General features: G+C 36.4%; 1 protein-coding gene across 3 annotated transcripts in view; it reads right to left on the bottom strand.

Annotated features, from left to right (window-relative positions):
* Positions 1–26,573, bottom strand: part of LOC108699444 (E3 ubiquitin-protein ligase RNF213) — an 85,603-nt gene that overhangs the window by 26,430 nt on the left and 32,600 nt on the right. For all 3 annotated transcript variants that reach the window (XM_041573684.1, XM_041573683.1, XM_041573685.1), the window contains 27 exons: positions 24,839–25,443; positions 23,502–23,667; positions 22,809–23,026; positions 22,438–22,578; positions 21,484–21,648; positions 20,158–21,313; positions 19,225–19,418; positions 18,980–19,135; positions 15,348–18,887; positions 14,895–15,031; positions 14,190–14,285; positions 13,806–13,933; positions 13,331–13,435; positions 12,253–12,341; positions 11,692–11,833; positions 10,786–10,921; positions 10,190–10,381; positions 9,963–10,096; positions 8,503–8,657; positions 8,029–8,238; positions 7,521–7,702; positions 7,189–7,309; positions 5,671–5,771; positions 5,348–5,481; positions 4,884–4,983; positions 1,011–1,110; positions 73–277 (listed from right to left, as the gene is read on the bottom strand). In XM_041573684.1, coding sequence (XP_041429618.1) covers positions 73–277; positions 1,011–1,110; positions 4,884–4,983; positions 5,348–5,481; positions 5,671–5,771; positions 7,189–7,309; positions 7,521–7,702; positions 8,029–8,238; positions 8,503–8,657; positions 9,963–10,096; positions 10,190–10,381; positions 10,786–10,921; positions 11,692–11,833; positions 12,253–12,341; positions 13,331–13,435; positions 13,806–13,933; positions 14,190–14,285; positions 14,895–15,031; positions 15,348–18,887; positions 18,980–19,135; positions 19,225–19,418; positions 20,158–21,313; positions 21,484–21,648; positions 22,438–22,578; positions 22,809–23,026; positions 23,502–23,667; positions 24,839–25,443 — 8,808 coding nt within the window. The remainder of the gene's footprint in view (positions 1–72; positions 278–1,010; positions 1,111–4,883; positions 4,984–5,347; positions 5,482–5,670; positions 5,772–7,188; positions 7,310–7,520; positions 7,703–8,028; positions 8,239–8,502; positions 8,658–9,962; positions 10,097–10,189; positions 10,382–10,785; positions 10,922–11,691; positions 11,834–12,252; positions 12,342–13,330; positions 13,436–13,805; positions 13,934–14,189; positions 14,286–14,894; positions 15,032–15,347; positions 18,888–18,979; positions 19,136–19,224; positions 19,419–20,157; positions 21,314–21,483; positions 21,649–22,437; positions 22,579–22,808; positions 23,027–23,501; positions 23,668–24,838; positions 25,444–26,573) is intronic.

Raw genomic sequence — 26,573 nt, forward strand, 5'->3', positions numbered from 1 at the left:
AAAGTGCCCCAGAACAAAAGAAGGATTAAAATTCAATTAAAAAAGAAATAAAAACAACAAACCGACACTTACCATTGTCTGGTTCAGAGAGCAGTTCCGCTACTGCATTGAGTGCAAACCTAACCTTGGCAAGATCTTGCAGGAACCCAACCATGGTCTCTTGGGAATTAGGGGGATGACCATTTTGGAGGAAGTTTCTCAGAAATTCACCTTGGTCTTTGAGGTAATGCAATTTGTCTTCCTCACGCAGAGCTTGAAACCTTTCATACATACAGTCCTACAATACAGCAAGTTGTAGACGTATGAATTTCCAGTTTTTATGAGAAATCAGAACATAGTTAACCATAGTTATAGTTAAAAAGTAAAATAAAGAGACACATCACAATTTGCTCAAACAATTAATAATAATAATTTCACATTTGGTTTACCAAAAATAATACTTCTTTGTAAAACAAAATCCTCAATCATTTTGTTACTCTTAGTTTCTCAATGTCTACCAAATAAGATAAGTTCAGAAACAGTGTAAAGTATCCAAGTTCTCTTGTAGGCAACTTCCCTAGGAACTTTATCATATGAAAGGAGCCTCATGGGAACCAGGCTTACTCAGAACATGCAAGTCAAGCTCATCAAGTATCTAGCACACAATCATTTCTCATTTTACCACTAAACAACTAAATATGGTGGCTCACTGATGTCAATAAACACATACATGAATTTCATCTATCGATCTCATACAGTTTCAGTTGTAACCTACTAGGAAAACAAATCAGTTTGGGGATAATATCAAAAGTCACTCAAAATTATGCTGATGTTTCTTGGACATTCAAATTTGGTGATAGGACTTCTGATATTGTGTGTGATAAAGTCATAGAATAAAGTTCATTTATTGAAGATCTTTCATGTCAATATATTCATTTGTGCAACTGCATGTTTGGCAAAGTTCTTGATTTTATGTAATTGTTAATTTAACATCTCAGTATTTATGATCAGTATTATGCAGCTGTATTTACCTCAAGGCAGTTGATAAAGAGCATGTGTATTTCTGTGGTCAAGTTGCTTCCTTGTATTCTGATTAAGTGATCCTGGATATATTTCTGTGTTTCTTCAAAGCTAATGAAAGAGGTTGATATGGGATACATTAGTTCCAGAAGATGTAACAAAATAAATAATAAGCATTTAAATAAAGCAATGCACATTTCCCTCCACAATGCAGTACAATATGGACACTCATTTTTCTCCCATTTTGAACACTGTTGCAAGTTCTGGGGCACACTATTTCTTTATCATTTGTGTTGGAGTGGCATCACAACTGCTGAGCAGCATAAAAAGGAGATTTTGTGTACTCACCATTAAATCTTTTCCTCTTCAGTCGTTTGGGGGGGACAGGAGACAGTGGGTATAGCTAATGCCACTAGGAGGCAGGACAGAACAGAATAAAAAAAGGTGACTCCTCCTCTGCTGGCTATACCCCCAGCAGTAGGCGGAGCCTTGATCAGTTTGTACCAAAATAGTAACAGAATAACTGAATAGTAGAACTAATAACTGAAACTTGAACATACTGGCTAGAGCCAGAACCATGTTAGACGGATAGAGAGGGCCTTTATCCAGGGAGGGAAGTCCTGTGTCCTCCAAGTGACTGAAGAGAAAGAGATTTAACGGTGAGTACACAAACTCTCCTTTTCTACATGTTGGCTTGGGGGACACAGGAGATAATGGGGACATCCCAAAGCTGACCCCTAACCTCAGGGTGGGAAGTATAGGCCCTATGTGGAAGAAACCACGGCGACTTGGAGAACCTTCCTGCCGAAGCAGGTGTCAGATGTCGCAAAAGTATCAAAGTGATACAATTTTATGAAGGAGTGGATTGAGGTCCATGTGGCCACTTTGCAGTGCTGATCAGCTGAGGCTTTATTTCTGAAGGCCCAGGATGTGCTCATCCCCCAGGTGGAGTGGGCTTTTATATATAGTGGGGATGACCTGGTGCTAATGTGGCTGTGGAAGTAATGTGCACTTGCCCCCTGTAGCTTGGCTGATGATATTGTCAAGATCGGGGCCGAATAGAAGCTTTCCCTTAAATGGAACTGAGGTGAGAGACTTTTTGGATGAGAGGTCTGCTGTCCACAGCTTCATCCAGAGGCATCTGTGAGCCACTATGGACAGTGCTGAGGTTCTGCTGATTACCTGCACTGCATTGAGGGAGGCCTAACAGATATAGTCGTTTGCTTCCTTTATGTGGGATGCCCATTGAGAAAGCTCATGGTGTGGGGCTCCTGAAGAGATTGCTTGAAGGGGAGAATTGGACCATGTCTGTACAGCCCTACTGACCCAGGCTGTGGCTAGTACTGTGTGGAGGGATATTCTGAGGCTGAAAACAGAGAGCGGAGCAGGCCTTCTAGCTTTTTGTCCATATGGTCCTTGAATGAGGAGGCATCTGGGACTGCTAGGGCTGTAGTCTTTGACAGCCACGAGACTGGGGCATCCACCAAGGATGGTGAGGACCACTTGTCAGTCAAATCTGGTGGAAAGGGATATCGTTTCAGGAATCTGCAGTTTGGCTGATAAAGCCTCTCAGGTTTGTCGCATTCCTGTTGAATAATCTGCTCAAGTTGGGGGTGAGCTGGAAAAGGCGAGGATCTGCTGTTTCTTTTAAAAAGAGCCTTATAAGTATTGGGGTTCTCCTCTGGTTCCTGCAGTTTGAGCATCCCCATGACAGAAGTTATCAGGGGATCAACTGCTTCAGAGGATATTCTGGAAACTCGTCCTCTGGGCGGTCTGAATTTTGAAACTGTTTGCCTTCTGAAAGATAGAGTTCCCCCTCCAGTTCTGGTGGTGGGGAGGAGGGGTTTGGGGAGTTGCTTCTACTCTCCTCATCTGGGGAGAGGCTCTGCATTTGGAGACCCTTTGCCTTGGATTTTCCAGTCGGGAGAGGAGTTTGTCCAAGGAAAGGGTTAGCTTAGGAATTCCCGTGGCTAGGTGTGTTGCCCAAACTGGATGGCTTTCCGAACCTGAAGCTAATGAATCTCCCTGGGTGGGGGGCCATCCCCTTGGGGGGCCTGGTCCACCTGGGGGGAGCAGAGCTTGGGGGTTCAGAAACCTGGATGGCTGGTTTACACCTGGAGCACCCTAGGCTGGGTGGTCAGAGCTGCATTTAGCCTTGGCGACCCCAGGGACAGAATCCACTGTTGGAAGATGTCAGGATAGGCACGCTACACAGTGTAGGTGACTTAGACTCTCCGGTGTCAGAAAAGGTTGAATAAACTGTTAAGAGGAGAGAGAGAGAGTCCTAACCTCCTTAGGACACAACAAAAACTGATCTAGGCTCTGCCTACTGCTGGGGGTATAGCTAGCGGAGGAGGAGTCACCTTTTTTATTCTGCTGTGTCCTGCCTCCTAGTGGCATTAGCTATACCCTCTGTCTCCTGTGTCCCCCAAACTGACATGGAGAAATATGACATTAGCATTGAATTCACTTGGTGCAAATCAGTAGCGATTATTGCTACAACCTGGACCCTCTGGAACTTTGAATTTCCAAAGGGTCCAGGCTGACAATTCTGGGGTTCCATCAGGGACTCTGAAGAGGCGCACTTTAGTTCACTGCAAGTTTAATTGGGTGTGCATAAATGCAAAAACCTTTCTGAATATTGTTGCATGCTCAGTTTGCATGTTGATTAAATGGATAACTAAAGGAGAAACAAAGGATACAAACTCTTAGAGGGTCATTTACTAAACTTCAAAATGTTCTCATTATTTCAGTAAAACAAATTCAACCAAACTCCCATCTATGTTAACCCCTTATATATGAATAAAAGAACTTGAAAAATTAAGATAGTGAAAGGTCTTGATGAAATCGTGAAAAAAATGTAATCATTCAGATTTGACACCTGAAGCACTCCTTTTTTGTGATTATCACCGAAAAGTTTAAATTCTTCAGATTATAATACAAAACCTAGCGTAGACCACAATATCTTCAAACTGGGATAGAGACATCTGCCATTGACTTATACATGAACTCGGCTGGTTTGAGATGGAGTATTTTCAGATTCTGAGACTTTTAGCAGGCTCGGGGTATACTTAATAATGAGAAATTTGAGGGTTTTTTTTCTACAAAAATGTTTAGTTATCCCCTTTAAACGCACGACCAGAAAAATTTGAGCTTTTATAAATAACCCTTAGGGGCAGATTCACTAAGCTCGAGTGAAGGATTCGAATGAAAAATACTTCGAATTTCGAAGTATTTTTTTGGTACTTCGACCATCGAATTGGTTAAATTAGTTCGAATTCGAACGAAATCGAACGAATCGAAGTAAAAATCGTTCGACTATTCGACCATTCGATAGTCGAAGTACTTTCCCTTTAAAAAAAACTTCGACCCCCTACTTCGGCAGGTAAAACCTACCGAAGTCAATGTTAGCCTATGGGGAAGGTCCCCATAGGTTTGCTAATCTTTTTTTGATCGAAGGATTTTCCTTCGATCGTTGGATTAAAATCCTTCGAATCGTTCGATTCGAAGGATTTAATCGTTCGATCGAACGAAAAATCCTTCGATCGATCGATCGAAGGATTAGCGCTAAATCCTTCGACTTCGATATTCGAAGTCGAAGGATTTCAATTCAAGGGTCGAATTTCGTAGTATTTTTAACTTCGAAATTCGACCCTTAATGAATCTGCCCCTTAGTGTTGCTATCATCTGTTGCATAACATAGGAAATAAAGTACACTTATAAAACCATAAATAACATGGCTCTATTTTACACTCGTGTATATATCACACATGGTTATAATGTCATTTTAATAAAAAAAAAATTAATATTTTGAAAATGTATTAATACATAATAGTAAGACTAATAATCTAATTAATGAAATACAGTAAAATAATGCTTCTAACCTGTACTTGAGGAGCATCTTCAGGATCACAGATCGGATAGCAGGGTTTTCATTAGTTCCAGCAGTAAAAGGTGACAGATCGTTTCCATCATTCTCTGAACCTGAGAAAAGGAAATCTAGATCTCAACACCAAAATGCAAGAATCTAGTCCATGTAAACCAGGGATCCCCAACCTTTTTCACCCATGAGCCGCATTCAACTGTAAAAAGAGTTGGGGAGCAACACATACCAAATAAGCACTGTGATTTGGTAGACCCTAGGTGGACTGGCAATCTCAAGCAGACTCTGTTTGACAGTACACCTGGTTTTTATACAACCAAAACTTGACTGAAAGCCTAGAATTCAAAAATAAGCTCCTGCTTTGAGGCCACTGGGAGCAACATGTTGCTCACGAGTCATTGGTTCACGATTACTGATGTAAACTATCCCACATTACAAGTCCTATGCTTGTCCTTCATACATTACCAGTTATGAAAAGAGAAGAAAGCAGCTGATCAACAACTTCTTTGTCTGGGGGAGAGTTGCCTTCAAAGAACCGAGTACATAGAATGTCAATGAAGAATCCATTGCAGTTTTGCTGGAACTGAACATTGTCTTCCCTAAGAGAAAGAGACAATATGTAAGTACATGTTGATCTGCTTCATTGGGAAACATCTTGTGAAGGATCAACCAACACAGCGAATAACTATTTGTCCAAAATTAATTCATCTTTCCATGGTAATCAATGGGACACTTCATAGCAGCACAGTCATATAAGTATTTGTAGAACTTTATCACTAGTATTTTACCTGGAAAGTGATTCAGCTACTGCCTCTCTGCTCATCTTAATAACTTCAATCACTGCCTTATAAGGATCAATTGACTTTATTTCAGGAAAGCCTTTGATATGCTGTTGAATAAAAAAGCAATAATAAAAACTACAAAATCTGTGTCTGTGTGAATGAAATACATATGAAGGCCTGTTTATCAAAGGTTGGATTTTAGTGGTTGTAGAGGTTTTTGAATAAATTCACAAACTCTAAAGGGCAGATTTATGAAGGGTTCAGTATTAAATTCGAATCTGAATTTTTGAACCGCACACCTCGACCATGGAAACAGTTTTAATTCCAGTATTCGCCATCCAAAACCTGCTGAGTTCATGTACAAGTCAATGGCAGAGGTCCGTTGAGCCATTTGTAAATGTTAATAGCCTTCCTGATATTCGAGTTTTTTTACAGAGTAAACCTTGATTCATACGAATCAAATAAGATTCAAATACTATTCAAATTTTTGAGTCTGAACTATTTGTTCGAATATTACACATTCAAATATTCTCTTAAATAACCTCCCAGTTAAATTGTGAGTATATTCGATATTCACATGAATTCAAAATTTGACCTTTGATAAATGGACCTCCCCAACTTTAGGGGCCCATTTACTAACAATTGAATTTAATTTTTTTCAATGAATCTCTAGAGTTTGTGGTATTTCAGTTTTTTTTAAGAAAGCTCTAAAAATTTAAGATTTATTAAGTGTAAAAACTACAAAAACCGGTAATACAGAACTTTGCCAGTTAAAAGTTGTTGAGGTCCTATAAAAGTCATTGGGAGCTGCGCTGATCCTATAGGATCGTTTTAAATCAATTTGGACTTTTAGAGGTTTTCAGATATTGTTTTTCTATAGGAATTGTCAGAAAAAAGTAAATAATGAAACATAATGCACTAAAAACATATGAATACCTTGAAAACCAAGAACAATCAAGTGTTTTTAACAATTCCTAGCGAAAAAAAAATCCAAAAACTTTTAAAAGTCCAAATTGATTTAAAACAGTCCAATAGGATCAGTGCCACTTCCACTGACTTCTATAGGACCTTGACAAATTTTACCTGGCACAGTTTTGTATTAGTGATTGTCGTGTTTTAAACACTTAGAATTTTTAGAGCTTTTAGAAAAATAGGAAAAACACACACATTTTTAGAGATTCATGGAAAAAAACAAATTTGATTGTTAGTAAATGAGTCAGGAAAGAGTTTTACCAGCATTGCTAGATCTGCTACAGATATATATAAGAATAGCAATATTCGTGAATGGGGAGAATTAAGATCTAATAACCCTTTATACCCAACATTGTTTCTTAGCTTTTGTTTGTTATTTCAGAGAACTGTATTGGTAATCTTATATGGTTAATGTTATAAGTTTTGGCCTTAATTTAATATGTAATGACAGTGATAGATGGGACAGATATATAATACCAGATCCCTGGTAGCTACAATTGGATTTTTCTGGATTTGTTTTTAAGAATAAGCATAAGGCTTTCATCTTCTTACCTGGCCAAACATAATAGTTTGCTCTTTTAGTTTTTGTTGGGTCTCAGGGTTCTGCAGAGTCTCGTCCAAAATGACATGTTCTGTAAATAATGCAATAGCGTAGATACAATGCCACATGGTTCTGTAAAGAAGTGAAACTATTTTAGGGGGTTACCAGATATAAAACAAGCACAATATAAATGAACCACACCTCACTACCTAGCTAGCTAAAGATGGAATTGCAAAGAAACGAAGGAATTGGTGTTCAAGATTTGTTTCATTTCCAGACTTCACTTCCCAGGCAACCAACATGCATGCCAAATGTTGTTTATTGCTATAGGTAAAATACATACCGGATCTGCTCAACTGTTTGTGTGCACCAGTCACTTTCCCCTTCTAAGTATTTTTCTGAGCAAATGAGTTCAATTGTCAGCTGAAGGTTTTTTACTTCATTCAACCATGCTTGTGGGTTTGGGTCCAGAATGGTGGCTTCCAAAATGTCTAAGCATTCAAATCCAGCCCATATATCAATAGCCTAAGATGCAGAGGGGGGGGGGAAGAATGAATGAGTATTTTGCCAATACAATCAAGATTACTCATAAATAGGAATTTAATCTGTATATTCATATAAATGTGTATCTGTTTTCTTTTCTCTAAGTATATTAAAATAGTAAAAATTATTTGCTTACTTAGCATTTCAATTAGGCAAATATAGAGATAAAATAAAAATCAATAAAGTGTAGTGACCCTTTATAATAACAATTAATATCTGACAAACTTTTTATTTTTCCCTCTTGCCCAATCTATTACCCAGACCAGCACAAACTGAATTCGGGGGTTGGACATGGGATACGTCCCTACCATCTGATTTGTTAGAATCTCTTCTATCTCTTGGAAACCTTCATTCATCCTCTCCAGAACAGTTGGACTGATCGCTACAATCCTAGAGAATATTTGGAACCTGTGCTGAAAATGGTGATAAGCGAGATGCACCCAGGGAAGTGTCAGCTCTTCTCCTTCTTTACTTCTTCTAAATTCTTCAATACAAGCGGAAAGCGAAATCTCTAAAAACTGTGAACAGCATGGAAACAAGAATTGGAAACCAAAATGAATTCTGACAAAATACTAGATTCCCTTCCCTTTTGGAGCATATTGGCTATTAGAATATCTCTAAATGTTTTACAAAACAAAATATGATATGATTTTGTGTTATCCAAAATAAGTTAACATTTTAACATTAATGAACAGTACTTCGAAAGCTTACCATAGCCATGTTAGTATTCTATAGCACACTCATATATTTCTAGTTAGAGTATAGACTTAATAATGTTGTACCTTGAGTTCATCCCTGGAGGATATATTCACAGTAAGAAGTAAAAAGTCCCGTTTGTAGTACTGGAACAGCTTTTGTTGATCATTTTCCTCCATGTTATTTATATATTGTCCCAAAGGCACATTGCTAAACATATTTACAAACTTCATCTCTGGACCTGAAAACATGAATTATATGATTTGCTTATATGAAAACCTTTTTAAAGTTACATAAACATTACATTTCAACCATAGACATAGATTTAATGACACAATGTCGAGTATTTAGAATACTGCAGTGCTGTTTATTTGAATAGACAACAGTATAATGGGACAATGTTCAGTCATTTCTTTTTATTTTTATGGTACAGTTTTTATTTAGAAGTATGAATTTGCCATCATATTCAAGTCATATTCAAGATTTTTTGGGTGTTCTTCTGGGTGACCTGATATTTTTTCATATTTACCATCTCATAAAAAGTGAAAAAGGACAGGGTTGGAACATAAGAAAATTATTTAGTAAATAGGGAAAAAAGTATTATATTCCAAAAAAAATCAGTGGCCAAAAAAATGCTGACAAAACACAAACAGTTTTGACCTTTCATTTGGGGTGCCGGTATGTCTGCATAGACTATTGAAATTAAAGGGCTTGTTTGATTTAACATTCAAGAATATGTACAGGTATGGGACCTGTTATCCAGAATGATCCAGACCTGAATAACGGATCTTTCTGTAATTTGGGTCTTCTTGCCTTAAGTCTACTAGAAATTCATGTAAATATTAAATAAACCCAATAGGCTGGTTTTGCTTCCAATAAGGATTAATTATATCTTAGTTGGGATCAAGTACAAGCGACTGTTTTATTATTACACAGAAAAAGGAAATAATTTTAAAAAATTTGGATTATTTGGATAAAATGGAGTCAATGGGAGACAGCCATTCCGTAATTCAGAACTTTCTGGATATCGAGTTTCCGGATAAGGGATCCTATACCTGTACTACTTTTCAGTGCATTTACACTCTCTGCACTTGCAATGCAACCCCCTCGCCCTGCTTTGTCTCTAAAATGTTAAGTTCCAATTTTAGGGCAGCACCTAAGAGTGAAAATACATAAGAAAAACAGTCTTTCTCAATCGCAAAATAGAAGAGAAGAATTGAGAATCATTGTCACTGAATCTCGCTCTTAAATCCAATTTTCATAAACACCTGGAGGGGGAGAAGTAACATATACAGCAAAAACATCTTTAGACCTATTTTGATTTGAGGCTTCTTTGGAACACTTGACCAGCCCTCAATAGATTTAGGTTTGGGATATATAAAATATGGTGTTCATCATAACTCTCCTCAATATAGTTTTACTAATATTTCTTTCACTTTCAAACTTCACCCTAATTGACCCTGGTTTTGGCCTCCATCAATTACTGCTAGCCTCACAGTTTGACAACCTCTAATATCCACCATACACTGTTGATGTTACATCTTACCTTCTACACTATCAATGTACTGAGCTTGTGCTGTAATTTCTTCCAAATAATCTTTAATTCTCCAGCTGAACGGAACTGAATTCCCCTCACAAAACAACAGGTTCATGTAATTAGTTGCCTTTATGGTCTGAGAACTGTAAACAAACAAACAAAATAAATGTATTTTATTTACTTGACAATAGTTTTTTTTCTCAAAAGAAATCCATTAATTTCATTCGGGTACATACCTATTATTACCAAGGCTGCTGGAAATATTTAGAAGATTTTTATTTTTGAAAATGTAAATCCATAAAGATTTCAGAAAGTCCTCAGTTTCTGGGTTCACCAGAATCTCCAGGTTGGCATCACAATCCATCAGATAAATGAGATGTGCAAATATTGGGATCACAGCAGCCTGAATACGTTTCCAAAGAGTGTATCTATAGAATATTAATAATACTAATAATAACACCACCAACAACAACATAATTAATAATAATAATAATAATACAATACAAATACATATTCAATAATTATATGAATACTAAATATAATTTGCATAATTAATATGCTGTATTTGTATATGAGACGTTTATTCCTTTTTCTCATGTTATACCTCCTGTCCTTAAAAATTAGATATGGAAGTCAGTTACAAGATGTCAGTGAAAGAGAAAAGGGGGATTTACAACTGAAAAGGAAAACCAATAAGGAAGATTACGATGGGGGTAAGAGTGGAGAAAAGGGGAAAGTTAGAAGCTGAGAAAATAAATTCTGAGGAAAGGGAAATGTTATTAGAAGATGTAACAGTGGCTGATAGAACAGAAGATTAAAATATTTACTATACCGGAATGTGCCAGCTTCTTGCAATGCATCAAGGTTGGAGGCAGCTCTTACAAGCCACTCATTTGGGTTATATGAATTCTCTTCCTGGTTCTTCAGAATTTCATAAACACGAACTTTCAGTGTTTGTAGAAGGGAAGCTGTGGGAGGTTATAACATAAATACTAATTCAGTTATGTTTATTAACATGGCGCAAAAGCTATAGAATACTATATATCACATAGGCCTCGCTGGCAAAGTAAGAAGGAGCAGATTATAAAAGATTGATACAGGGAATAAATCAAGTTGAATTGAATGGAAAGATTTAGACAATTATTTTCCAGACTGGAACAAATCATACATTTAAAATAAATTGTTGAAATAGTATAACATCTGTGTTTTCTTATGAGCATTGTACACCAGTACAAAAATTAACTGTAGGGGCAAACAGTAACTATTTTGAAAGACGTATAAATGCAAATGGTATAGCAATACCAAACATGGTGAGATCAACTGAAAACATAATAGAAGTGAGAAACAGAATACAGTAATTTTGTATGGACAAATAAATGCTAGACTTAAAATAAACAGACTTCCTTCTTAAAATTTGGACAGCAGCATATCCTCCATATATAGTAAAACAATGGTCTTATTGGCTTCTCCTTAAACTAAGTCTCTCCAAATATCAATGTTGAGCTGAAAGCAACTAATAGAAGAATGTGTATTGCCCATTCATTTATTAAAATAAGCAGATACGAGTGCACTACTTTCTTTAAAATCCAAAGCAGGTGGTGGAATGAAGGAGTCCAGTAATATTAAATAATATTAATACCACACACTCATTGAGTGTCCTGTAGATGCTGGGTAGGAAGAATCACAACAGTTGGGAAAAGGTATCTTCTGGGATAAGCTTGTATAATGTGCATTTTACCTCTTAGATTGTCCTCGGTGCTCAGTAGATTAACTAGAATTTCAATCCTCCTTGTGCTGCGGCTGGGAGTATTCTCTTCATCTGTAATCATGCCCACTGCACTCTGTATGCAGCTCCGAATGAGAAAGGTGGTGTTTACTACCTAAAAAAAAAATTCAACAAATAAACCTTATTCTTTATTAGTACCAAAGCAAGAGTTTTGGAAGTTGCACAAATATGCAAATCATGTGGTCTGCAATATGGTGTCACTTTTAGATTGAGGTTCCAGAAGCCAAATGGAAGATTTCAAAGAAGGAGCCCACTCATCAGTACTGTAATTAAAGATGTTATTGGCATCAATCTAAAACCCTCCAGAATATAAATGAGAAACAGGTGCTATAGATGGACCCAAGCGTTTTTGTTACAGAGTATTATCTTCAAGGCCCTGCTCGTGCATCTGTACTCTGCATCTGCCCTACTATCTGAAAAGGGTAATCTTATTGTAATCCTGATTTAATAGACTCTTACTAGAAATTCTGCATTAGATTCTCATTCATTATTTAGTTTGCAAGATGCACATACCTCTGGTATCTGGTCTGGCTCAGTGTCATAACTAGCGTCTGTGCCACCTTCCATGCCATCAACATATCTTAACTGTGATTCAGCTGTGGCTATAATTAACATAATTTAAAGAAAAGGATAATCAGGTCCACAATGAATCAGAAAGTTACAAAATATTTTATTTGTGAATTTACATAATAATTATTATATTATGCCAAATGGATATGAAATAGCTATTACACTCATGTGAGAAAAACTATACACTAGTTACACAAACATCAAATGGCCCATCACATATGAAACTGAAGGGAGTTAAATATCAAAATAGAGGCAAGGACAAGCAGACTCCTATGGGCTGATTCACTATGGGTCGAATATCGAGGGTTAATTAACCCTCGATATTCGACTAGGAATTGAAATTTAGCGCAGAAAATTCGATCAATAATTCAATCGATAATTCCTTCGATCGAACGATAAAATCCTTTGAATCGAACAATTCGAAGGATTTTAATCCAACGATCGAAGGAATATCCGTCGATCAAAAAAAGTTAGGCAAGCCTATGGGGACCTTCCCCATAGGCTAACATTGACTTCGGTAGCTTTTATCTGCCGAACTAGGGGGTTAACGTTTTTTTTTAAAGAGACAGTACTTCGACTATCGAATGGTCGAATAGTCAAACGATTTTTACTACGAATCCTTCGATTCAAAGTCGTAGTCGAAGGTCGAAGTAGCCCATTCGATGGTCGAAGTAGCCCAAAAAAACCTTTAAAATTCGAAGTTTTTTTACTTCGAATCCTTCACTCGAATTTAGTGAATCGGCCCCTTAGTGTTACTAACGTACCTACAATTATTATTCAAAAAACAACAAAACCAACATAAAACAGGTCAAATTCTCTAAGTTTGGAGGCCCTTATTTATTTATTGTGAGGGTTGGTTACATCTACAGTATATGACACTCACACTCACAGTCACATTCATACACAATCCCCCTTATATTTAGAGTAACAAATAAGCACCAAGTCAGATAATCTAGCTACTTTTTGACATCAAAGATAGAAATGTATGTATTTATAAAGAAGTTATATGTCACCAACTCACCTCCATAAAATAATTGGCTTATTGTCATGTTTTGAAGGGCAGTTACATCTGGCAACTTATCGCTTGGTTCCTTTAAGTCATCAATATGAACAGATTGCCAAAGTCCTGTAACAATACAGACCTTACAACAGATGCCAAAACTTGCACTGACAGGTTGTACTTCTAATAAAGCAATACCCTACAGAAGCTTCACTTTGGAATATGTTATTACCATAATTTTTCAAAAGAATTACTGAGCTAGAAAAACCATTATGGCAACCAATAACTGCCAAAAAGGAATAATTGTTGACGAGCATTAGGCACCTATCTTGCATTAACAACAATAAAAGCAGATCAAGCAATATATAACCCATAAATAACACATATCCATTGATTCTGCCCCTACAGAATAGATTCCAATACTTTTGCCTGTGTTTGCCCCATACATATTGAGCAAAAACCCTCATATACATTTTTGACCCACTAAAATTCTTACCTCCATGGAATCCCACATATGATGACCCCCCTTGTATTCTAGGAAGTTTAGTTATAAAATAGACAAAGGTTGATGTCTTCTCAGTGTTGTCTTTCTTTAAGTTGTTTATTTCATTTACAGTGGCGTACCTAAACGAATTAAAGTTAGAATATAGAATAATAAAAGTTATATAGGAATAAATAATTTAGATAGGAATTCTGGACTGTTTGCCATAGTGTAAATAACAATTAAATAAAAGATTGTATTTAATTGCTAAATTTTACAGCGGGTTGTGGATTATTAAATAATAATATGGGCAATAGAATAATTTCTGAATCTGTAGGTCTACAAATGACATTTACAGAGGTCTGCTTATTTGGGAAACATGTTTTTTCATCAACTTACTTGGCAGATGCAACCAAATGGGCTCCTTGAGATCCATCTTCAAAGTCTGACTGTATGATCAGTATTTTATTACCAGTGGAATCTTTTAGAAAACTCCTGTTTATGTGAATTTAAAAAACACATTACACATGAAGTTGATCATTAATAAAGCATCACAGTGATAACATTTTGGATTAAAGAACATGTATTCCATATATTAAGCCTTCAGTTCCAGAGTGTGAAGATGATCAGTCGTGAGTAGGATATGGTATTAAATCTAAAAACTTGTTTATAAAAGCTGGGGAGGCCAAATCACTAATTGTCAAATTCAAAAAAAAATCACAAAAAAACTTGATTGATTGATTGATTTTGTTTCCTCGATTTAAAGTCAAATTGTGCATACTGTATTTCAAAAAAAAAAAATTGAATCTACAAGAGGCAATCACATTAATTAACAAAAAGTTGATTGCCTTGAAAATCATATTATTCTTTTTTAAAAATTTTAATAAATCAGTCCCCTTCTGTATATGGTATTCACCTTACCTATCTTAAAATACATGTACTTTCTAGTCCTGTATAAGTTTTCATATGGAAAATGATTCTTTAAGTCTATTAACATTTTAACATTTGCCTTCCTACTTTATTTAATTATTAATTGCATAATACTATTTGGTAATCATTTCTATAATGGACTCCATTCCATTTTTCACAATAACAACTTCTTACCTGATTTTTTTCAGGAAAGAATGTTCCGTATCAAACTGTTGCAATGACAGCACCTCTACACTTTTGACATCATCCTTTGTCTCGGCTTCCAAAATTCTTTTGTCAATAGACATCAAAAGGCGTGAAAATGTAGTGATCTTCACAGAGAGAGAAAGAAATAAGTTTCAGAGTGAGGTTGATTACTATTAATGTAAAATTGTGCAGCAGGAATAAATGATGACCATGTGTCTAAGAATACCAGGTGTATAAGAATATACTTATATAAACTAAGTGTACATGGCTTTATAGCTACTTGCTTTGGCACCAAAGTCTATAAAGTGTGTGAATGTTTAAGAAAAATATTGATTTTCATGCAAATATCTGTGTTTTATAGAGTTCAGTAGTCTTCAGGAGCTTGTTGGAATGTACTGTTTAACCAATGAATAACTTCACCAATAACAAATTTAAGATTACCTCTGTAAATGCAATTTGATGTTTAGATCCTGAATGGATGTGGCTCTTAACAAAGTCAACCAGAGATCCATGTTTCTGTTTGTTGAAGTACTCATCGACCAACTCTTTTCTGCCCAGTCGAATGACAGCATCGGGTGTTGCACAGTTCAGCAGAGTAGCCTTTGCCTCCTCTTTCACTTCTGCCATGTAAAGGTCACTGTCACCACATTCCTCTTTCAGTTTTCCTGTTATTTGTAACAACACTGATGCACAGGTGTCAGAATGGTAACCAATAAGGACATCTGCAGGTTTATAGTCCTGTTTCTGGCCAATTAGTTGTTCTCTGTCGCCTGCAGTGAAATCTTTAACCCAGTCATTCAATTCCTCTACAGCGGCTCTTTGTCCCCTCTCTAGAACTGTGTTTAGATCCAGATAATGTTTCTCAAGTCTGTTAATAAGAGGAATTGGAAAATCTCTGTACACAATTTCTTTCTCTTCAATGACTATCAGTCTAAACTTTGGGTGGACTCTACATTTTACCCGATGTGTGCCTAAACCCAAGTCAACATATTTTTGTCCAGCTAGATAGACATAATATTGATTTAATGCATCATAGAGGCTCTCATAAAGATTTTGGAGATTAAGAAGGACAACCATCTGTCCTGTTTCCATACAGATTTTAACACGGTTGATGTTTCTGCAGATCTGAGTATATTCTTGGTCTTTTGGAAAGCTGGACCCAAATATAATCTCAGGATGTTGATTTTCTTTAGCCAGTGTCTGTTGTAGAATCTGCAGTGCTGCGTAATTTCTAGTTAATAACAACAGGTATCGAGCCTCTATATCAGCACTCTCATTTCTTATGTTCTCCATTACCAAATCCATTATTTTAATTTCCTCCCTATATGTGTTTGCTTCTTGATTTGTTATAAAAATACTCAAGGCATCCAAGTCATCCTTCCCACTGAAATTCCTCAGTATTGCTGTTGCAATCTCAAGCTGTGTTGGCTCATTTTTTAAGTGTTTCGCATAGGTAAACACCATTTTTATCAAACTGTAAAAATCTCGTAAACCAAAGAATTCTTTATCTTGTTTTTCACACAGTTTCAGATAAGCATCGGAAAAACTTTTGAAATGATGGTCAATTTCCTTAATGGTCAAGAGATCAGACGAGCAGATTCCCTTTGCACTTTCAATAAGCTCATTTTGATCAGGGTCTCCACGGGATACAAATAAGCCTCTATTCATTTTTGCAGGATCTAGCGCCCAGTTAGAAATTCCTATGAAGCCAACTTTTTTGTAAGGTGATGTCTCATCATCTATACAACCATCCTCCAGCAAAGGGTGCAATGTTTTTAAAGGCATTTTAGGAGAGTCTTCTGCCAGCCCTATTTCATCTAGCACTACCACAGAAGCATACTCATTTAAGTTCTTGTCTTTCTGGAAGCGAGCACAGTGCCTGAAAGTGCCAATGATGCCTTCTGGAGTTGAGTGAGGACTACACTGAAAAGATACAAGGTGTATTTGCTTAAGATGTTTGTAGAGTTCTGTGTGTGATGCTTGGCCTTGCATTGCATCGGCAACAATGGTCTTTGAAAGGGATTTTGAGCTTCCAGGCTTTCCAACAAGAAATAATGGAATTCTGAGCTCAATGCAAATCACCATCATGAATAGATTTTCCTTCAAAGCAAGATTCCTGGCAATGTTGTCTCTTATTTGTATACGATCTAGAAAGAGGTCTTGGATACTTGTTATTTTCTCAAGAATTATTCTTTGGTTTCTGTAGGGTTCAGGAAAATATTGGCAAATTGCCTTTCTGTATGCATCTTTCTTTTCTAATGAGGCATGGTAACATACCCCAATGGCCAAAACAAGAGACCACGCCTTTTTATTTTCTATATTTGCCTGCAAGAGGTCACTATTGCGGTAGAACCACCTGAACACTTCTACACAACGTTCAACATCTCGAAGGCTTACAAAGCTGCATTCGTCATTTCTATTTCTCATATATGACTGGGAAGCTGAAAGCACATTGGTCAATATCTGTGTATCGCTCTGATGCATTTCAATCTCATTTGCCAAATGCTGTACTATCTGTTGAATGTATTTCTTTTCGGTTTCATTATTTAGTTGACCAAAATCCCAAACCAGTGGCATTATACTTGGAGGCAATGGATGAACACGATAGACTAATTGTCTTAATGGGATGGACCCAAGTCGTTCATTAGTTTCATCTGCTTTTACTCTGTACCCTAAACCAGCAGATTCCAATCGTCTGATCATTTCTTCTGTATGCCTCCTGTAGGGGTTACATGCAGCAATGACTTGCAAACCTGAGTTTTCAATTAAAGGCAAGCCATCCACAGTGTGGTCACACAGGACTTCTTTGATACTGCTTATGGCTTGAGTTGTGTTTGCTTCATCAAAAAACAACACTGTATCACATTTGTTCTGTTTGTTAGTGAGGGCAATGGCTTGTGTCTCCAGCACATTTTTGTTAATACTCTCAGCACTTGTACCGCCATGAACCTTTACAAGTTTCATATTTTCTGCATCAGATGTAGTATTTTCTGCATTCAGGTTTCCTTTCCATAATTTACAAATAAACTTTATGAGTCTTGTTTTTCCACAACCTGTTTCTCCCATAATGACAACAGGAATTCCACACCGGAACCTCATTGTAATAGCCAGGATCTTCAGAGTGTTATCCATAGTCAACTCATATGTTTCATCTGGATCCTGCGGTTTATTAATCCCCAAAACTCTGGATAACATATTAATCTTTTCCTCCCTAGGTAGAGTGTCAAAGTCTATATCGAACTGAACTTTCTGAAGCATTAAGTCTCGATAAAGTTGTCTTGTCATAATATTTTTCTTAATAATGCTCTTATCTCTAGGATTGATCGCATCAACATTTCCAGCACTGTTCACGCACAAGTGAAAGCCGATAAATGTTATTGTCATGCGATCATCATTGAAGAAAATGTAGGGATGTGGCTCAGCCTCCCATTTTTTACGTATCTGAAATGGAGCAAGGTCTCCATCATTAGTACAGACTTCTTCACAAGTTTGTCTGCCTGGACTCTCATCAGTGATCTGTAATGAAGGAGTTGCAAAATCTTTTGCCATCAATATCATAAAGTCTACAACAAAATTCTTGAAGCCCTGCATAGCATCTTCCACAAATTCTGGTTTGCAGAAAACAGAATTCTCACTGTCTTTTAACTGAACATTTAAGAACCATGCAAAATTTCGAAGTTCTGCCCATGATGGGTCCATAACCCCACAGTGCAAAAGGAACAACTGCAGACATTTTGCCTCATTTCCTTCTACGGAACCTTCCTTGTATGTAAATTTATCCAGACTTTGTTTCCCTTCAAAACGTATCAAGTACTGAAAAGGCCGCTGAAAGCATTCACTCTCAAATTCCTTTCTATCCATTCCAGGATCTTCATTTTGTCCAGTCTGATTTTCTGTGACTTTTGTCAGCACCTCATTTGGAGAACAGCATGATATTTTAGGGAAAAAGTCCATAAAAATATTTTGCGCCATCTGAGGTGCCTGTAATAAAAAGCACATTTATCTTTAGTAATTGTAATTATACGGAAGACACATGACACTAATATTGTTTATTAGTGAATACCGAAACTCACAGGTTTTTTCTGCTTCTCAGAAATTATGCAAGAAGATTCTAAGATTTCAATAAGGTAAAGCTGACAAGACTGGCGCTTCCACATTCTCCCTTCATCATCTTTTAGATATTGAAGAATCAAAAGTTTGAAAAGAAATTCTGAAATTCCCCTGTTAACCTGTTAAAAAACATAGTCACATGTATCACACAAGCATATATTGTGCATGATTTTAAGTGACAATGCTGGCACTTCTCCAAGATACTTACAGAAGAGGTGATATCAATATGAAATATTATGGGCACATTTTTATTTTCCTTGGTTAGAAATGGAAGAAGCTTTTGCAGAACTTTGTTTTCGTCCACCTGGGGCTGAAACATTCGGATTATTTTTTGGAGAGGCTTTTCATTTGGAAATTCCAGTTTCAGCCTTTCATATAGTCTCTTCACATAGAGCGACTTTCCTGAAAATGATTAACAAGCCCTCAATGCTTAAAACAAATTGTCAATCTGTCATAAATGAAACAATTATAAATAATGAAACCAGACATGCACTCTTCCCTTTATTAGACTGGCCAGGGGGTTGCACCAAGAAACCTTAGACACAAAGGCATCATTAACCACTCATCTAATTTTTTCATTTCCATGATTTCTTAGGTTTGTTTCTACCTTAAATGAGTACAAATATATTTATTAGCTAGATTTTTTTTGGTAGTAGGACAGAAGATGATGAAAAGCTGAAATGTTTCCATTGTCATAGTTAAGCTTGGGCACTTGAGTGAGGGCACTTCCAGGTATTTAAACATGACACTTATTTTAATAAAGGTAATAGGAGAGAGCACCCAGTCATGGCACTTCTCAGTGAGAGAATATATTTTTGTTCTTGCACAGACAAAAAAAAGAGAATACATATGAACAGCTGGCAAGAGGTTTCAACTGATTTACATGCATTGTTTTACTTTTTAGAACTGTGGCTATGGATTTAATTGCAGTGGTCTACAGCAGAAAAAAGAGGAGAAACCCTAGTTAACCAAAAGTCAGTTGAGATATGACTGCTGCCTATGACCAATATAGGAAGTTACCTTCCAGCCTAAAAAAAAAGGTGGTCCATAAGTAATGGGTTAAGAGAGTTAAATAAAGTAAATTGATTGATCATAGTTTAAAGCTAGATATACAATATTTTTTCAAATAGTCAATACTCACCAACTCCTGCTCGTTTGGAGGTCACTATTCCCACACTCACGCCTTTAAAAACGGAGGCAGCTGAGACTACATTTGGATCAATAGTAAAATGTTGCAATAAATATTTTTGAACTTCAACAAAAAGTCTCTGAGGAACAACTTGCACTTTGTATTGGCTAAAGGTAGATGGTATATGCAAATGATGTCTCTCACGGTCACAGATAATCACAAGGTGGTAGTCTAGGCCTTTTGTCTTTTGCAGTTGGTAAAACAGTTGTTCAGCTCTATAGGCTGTATCATAGCTGAGATCTTCTGCATACAGCAAACTGTAAATCTTCTTCCCACTGTAGCCTGGTGTGAAACATCTTCTCAAAAACAATGCCACCTCCTCGTAAGTAGTTTTAGGTGAACAGAGAAGAACTTCATCATAAGATGGAAGTGGCTGATTTAAATTCTGCATATATACAGCAAGAGCTGAAGATAGAATCTCTGATGATGCACAGAGTACCAAATTGGGACATCCCGGTTTTAGACTGGGATGTAGACTTCTGGTCACTGGGCTATTTTCCTTTTTTGCCAGTTCAGTTAAGGACCTTCCAAGTGTATTTATATCCAGACATCCAGGAAACAAATTGTTCATGCAGTCCATGGAGTATTTCCAAGCAATCTGTAGTTTCTCTTGAACATTGGTAGATTTTTTAAAGTTAAACAAAGCAGAATTATTAGTAGTCGCAAGGAGCTTTGATGTTCCTTTCCTCCGTGCAGCTAATAAAGCTTGCTGGGTGTCAGATTTTGTACATTCAGGCTTGATAAAGGATAACATAACAAGCAGCTCTTCACTAACATCAGGCTTCTGAATCTGCTGGCTAAGGAAGACCAACTGCTCTGCGGTGTAGTAATTTAGAAAGTAATGCTGAGAACGTTTTTCATCCATAAAAGTTTGCCTTTTTTCTAATATGTCTTCCATGGTTTGGCAGATTTTGGGAAGCAGTTCAAAAATATTTCCTGTTGCTCCTATCTCCCCAATGGCTGTTACTGTTACTTTAAATTTCATCCTAATAGCAATATCAATCTCATCTGAGCAGTAGATAGTGGCCTCCCAAGTTTTGAATAAAATGTCTCCAGACAAGCAGAGATCAATGTAGGCCTTGGCAAGTCTCTGAACATTGGAGAAAATCTGCAGAATAAAAGGGAATTTAATTATTTATGAATATTATTTCTTTAGAGCCATTATTCTTTGTAGTGCTTTACAGAGTAAAGGGATTCGAATACAGGACCTAGCAGTTTATATATCCATACAAATATAAAATAGATAATATTGAGTCATTAAATAAGACTTTAGCTTACCTCTGAAAACTTTTCAACTTCAGCATTACCCTGGTCACCTTTCCCAGACATAAGCATGAGCTTGCTCAACAGCTCCTTCAGTTCTTCTAAATTAAAGGTGCGCACCTGGTTCTGTTCCAGATCATCATCAGGAATTTCTAGTCTCAGGACACTGTCTGGGTTTATCTGTTCAAGAATAGCATTAGTGAATACAGTTAGCTCCATTTTCTATATTCTTCTCTAGCGATGAGCGAAATTGTTCACCAAGTTTCGCAAAGTGAATGATGCCCAAAATTGTTGTGTTACAAAAATATCATCTCGCTTCAAAAAAATGTTGACATCCAAAGACTTATGGGCGAATTTTCCCATATTGCAGATTTTCAGCGAATTGAAATGGGTCAGATTCCCCCATATCTTCCCATCAACTTACTCCAGTTGTCTGCTCTACCTCCCATCTGAACCTAAATGTTCTCCAAAATATCTCCCTTCACTAGTGTTAGCCTACAGCTATTTCATATGGATTCATATGTGTGGTTATAAATATTGACAAGAATTTAACACTTTGGGGAGAAAATATGGAGAACTAGAGGAATCAGGTGCACTCACAGGATTTTCCTATTATAACAGAGGATATTGTATGATTTTGTTGCCATTTGTAAAGCTAATATTTTTTAATGAATACATCATATATGTGTTTTGAAATTATTTATTTTATTTTTGTAAGTAAACTGACTGCTTTTATTTTTTATATTTTGCAAATTTCAACCTAAACAAAAGGTTCAATCTCTGCAAATTATTTCCTAGTAAATTACCTCCACAAAATCTTTATAAGTGAGACAGCAAATTACTTGCAATTTTTGATTTTTTAAAAAAACTTTTCACACACTTTTAACAATTTAAAATTCTATACTCCCTTATCTAATTTCCTGAAAATTATCGTACAGTTTTTGAATTGGTTTTCGATTCACCAAATACCTTTAGGTTCTCATTGGGCTCTTGAATAATGTAGATGCCTCTTTGGTTTATAACAGATGCCAGAGACAGTGATGAGAGTTCCACAGATCCATGACTTTCTTTTACAGTTTTCAGCCACTCTATGTGACGGGCAGAGTCTCTCTATGAGAAAAACAAACACTTTTTTTCAGTCTGCAGTCTACTGCTGTTAAAAATGTTTAAAACAACAAATGCTTCAAAATATTGTGCAATTACTAAAATGTATATATTGGATAGTTATTTTGTGATTATCACCCCACTCAAAGATGTTGAATCTATGCCATATTTAACATCTGTAATTAGAAAAAAAATCAGTTTTAGAACATAATTACAAGTATTATCAAAAGGCTTACCAGTTTTTTCTGCAGATTTGGGTCACTTTCCAGGGCTTTCCAAAGTTTTTTCAAGCATAACATTAATTCATTAAATCCAAATTCCTCTTTGAGTTCATACAAAATAGGGGCGTAGCCCAAAACAGCATCATGGAACTGAGCAACACGGTCAACATCCATGTCATTCTCACCAGCCGAAATGGAGGCCAGATCCACAAAAACTTTCAGTTCATTGACATCTAGGCAAGAATATTAATCATTTAAAGTTTAGCTAAAATCTGAAAAACATTGTCCAATTCTTGTTCCTGTGCATTTCTGAAAGTTTTCAATTGAGTAGAGTTATTTTCTCTTAATTACTCATACGCCTAACTGTCACAAGTACACAGAGATCGCTAATCCCTCTGTAGAGGCCATGACCAAATTTAAGATCATTTGAGACAAGACATCTTCTCCCCTAACAGAAAACCCCTGTTGGAACACATGTCAATCTGTCCAGTGTTATTTGTGCATTGATAGGAACTTATTTCCACTGTCAGTTCTCACACAAGACAACTTCTAGCCTGAAAATTAACACATGCCCATTTTGTGCCCAAATTCCTCCTGTATGAGCACTGACAGGTATATGCAGTTACTGGCTTTTCTCTGCCACTGGTTTTCTGCTTAGTTTAGGAAAATATAAATACAAACAGAAATGAAATTGCAATTGTCTATTACCTTCCAGTGAGTTTCGAACCCACTTTATAAATTCCTTTCTCATTAAAGCCTCCTTCAGAGCCTCAGCACGTTCTTGTGTTATCTCACAAAGCGCTTCCTTTGTCTTTACAATGTCTTCAGTGATAAAAGATAAAGGTTTTTCCTTGTAATCACTAAAGTCAGCACCCTGCAAAGCAGTTAAACCCAGCACTGTAAGTGTTTCAACAGAATTTCATATTGTATGAATGAATATAAAAAAGTGTATGATGTTCTACATGTATAAAAGATTGTAGAATTTGTTGTGCCCTTCCTATAAGGGGAATGATGAGGTAAAATCTCTTTACGGTGATATTTTTGTAACAAGCTGCAAATTCCCAAGGTTTTAGTGAACACCTACTGTATGTGATTAGCACTATGTAATTAGAAGCAGGAGAAGATTTACTAAGGACAATGGGTCCAGCATAAAAGAAGTGTCTCAAGGACCCTATTCAGACCCTAAAAGAAATAAAACAGGACAAAGGTTGATTTTCAGCAGTGGCTCAGAACCAGATACAATAAATGACCAGTTTAGTAGATTTCAATTCTTATATGCTAAAAAAATCATGTTTGTGCTGCTGCCTTCATGTGCATCTGGATGACTGTGCAATACCATTTTGGTATTATTGACCTCAAAACAAAAAGGCATATTACATCACATCAAATACAATATTTATGGATATAAATGGCACTGCCCAACTGCAGGACATTGCATTGGTGTTTTTTTTTTGTATCCCCCCCCCCGGCCTGCCCATGTGCCCCACAGACTTCTTTACAAGGCATCATATTATTATTTATTATTTCTAAATGCTCTAGTCTGTCATTGCACATGTGGGGGCACATTTACTAAGCTCGAGTGAAGGATTCGAAGTAAAAAAACTTCGAATTTCAAAGGTTTTTTTTGGGTACTTCGACCATCGAATAGGCTACTTCGACCTTCGATTCGAATGATTTGAACTAAAAATCATTCGACTATTCGAACATTCGATAGTCAAAGTACTGTCTCTTTCAAAAAAACTTGGACTACCTACTTCGCCACTTTAAACCTACCGAGCTACAATGTTAGCCTACGGGGACCTTCCCCATTACTTTTTTAAGGTTTTTTGATCGAAGGAAAATCGTTCGATCGATGGATTAAAATCCTTTGAATCGTTCGATTTGTCCTTCGATCGATTGATCAAAGTATTTGCGGTAAATTCTTCAAATTCAATATTCGAAGTCGAAGGATTTTACTTTGAGGGTTAAATATCGAGGGTTTATTAACCCTCAATATTCAACCCTTAGTAAATGTGCCCCGTGGTGCGCTTGAAATTTATACTTACAAATTGTTGCAGAGTATTCAGGGTCTTAAAATCTCCCAAAAGTTTACAGAAATCTCTGATGTCATCAACAATCTGGGCTGATTCAAAGGCTTCACGTAACTGATGATACTGCTCAATTTTCCTTATTCGGCCACTGACCCAGGAACCATTATCCTCTGGATCTAACTGGCGTATGGTTTGTAGTTCTTTATGTAGGGCTTGGTAATGGTTTTTGAAAGTCTTGAAATATGTGTCCAGGACTTCAAAGGTCACTTCTTCAGATCTGATGTCCTCGTATATCTTGGTGTATTTATCAAAACATGGTGTGAACAAGGATTCCTGCATCTCATCCAAAGTAAGTTCATCATCTTCTTCATTTTCTAAATTTTCATCTCTCTTTGAAAGAGAGCTAACAGCCTCATTCCACAACATGCGGAAAACATGACTGTGCCGGTGGGTGTGAAGACTCTCGGCCATTGACATTATTGAATTAGTGAAACTGTTAAACAATGTCACCTTGTCTTCAGGAGGTTCAGTAGCACCAAGTGTCTTAACAGGTAATAAATCATTTAACTTTTGTGCTCCCAGATTTACAGAAAGGATTTGTTGAATTTCCTCAGTATTCACTATGGGGGGAAAACACAATACATGAATAATTAAAGAAATTGTAAATCCTACATTCTCCTACCATGTATATAAGTTGGGCACATCTCCCCCACTCAAACCACTACATGGTTACATTTCATGAGAAAATGTTTCATGACCTAGGTACTAGGTGTTGGTCTGGGCAATCTCTTGCTTATAAAAGCCACAATAAATGGGCAATTAAACCTATAAGACCAATGTTTTGGGTTTGCAAATATTTCTCCTATATAAGCTAATGGAGTTTGTGGGAATCTAGCCTGGGGACCAATGCCTTGATTAGAAGACACTTTTCCCAAGAAATGAACCATGCAGTGAAGTGCCAGCCTGTAAAAAGTTTGACTGAATATAAATGGGACCATCATGTGCAGTTAACCTTGATGTGGTATGGTGGCTTGCCAATGTTCCTAATGTATGCTTTATTTTGTTTTCAAACAAAGAAAAAATAGAGTTACAGAAGGCAAAAGGGGGTTAAAAATTGTATAAATAATGTATTCGAACAAAAAGTCATCTTCTATTACAGGTTAGTAAATAGTACAGAAAATCTATTTATCAGTGGCTTGCCAATTTTATGATCATAACTTTGTAAATAAAAACTTCTGTTTTTAAAGATATATGCACTTACACAGATATTAATTACTAATGAAACAGGGGATCACAAAATTGATAAACCCTCTCTTTTTTATATGTTTTGATTAATTTGGCCAGATCGGTTGCACTTCCATTGTACTTATATTATACTTAGACTTGGGGGCAGATTTATCAAGGGTCGAATTTTGAAGTCAAAAATACTTCGAAATTCATCGATTGGAAATACTTAAAATTCGAATATCGAAATTCAAACTTTTTTCATCAAATTTGGGTAAAAGTAAAATGATTAAATCCTTCAAATCGAAAGATTCAACATTTTTATTGTATGATCGAACGATTTTACTTTGACTTCAAAAAACTTTTAATTTGGAAGTATTGAAGTCGAAGTTTTTTTAAAGAGACAGTACTTAGATTATCGAATGGTCGAATATTCAATCTATTTTTACTTCGAATCGAATTTGAAGTAAATTCGAAGTCGTAGTATCCTATTCGATGGTTGAAGTATCCAAAACATTACTTTGAA

This window comes from Xenopus laevis, chromosome 8L (genome assembly GCF_017654675.1).
Source record: "Xenopus laevis strain J_2021 chromosome 8L, Xenopus_laevis_v10.1, whole genome shotgun sequence".
Classification (NCBI taxonomy): Eukaryota; Metazoa; Chordata; class Amphibia; order Anura; family Pipidae; genus Xenopus; species Xenopus laevis.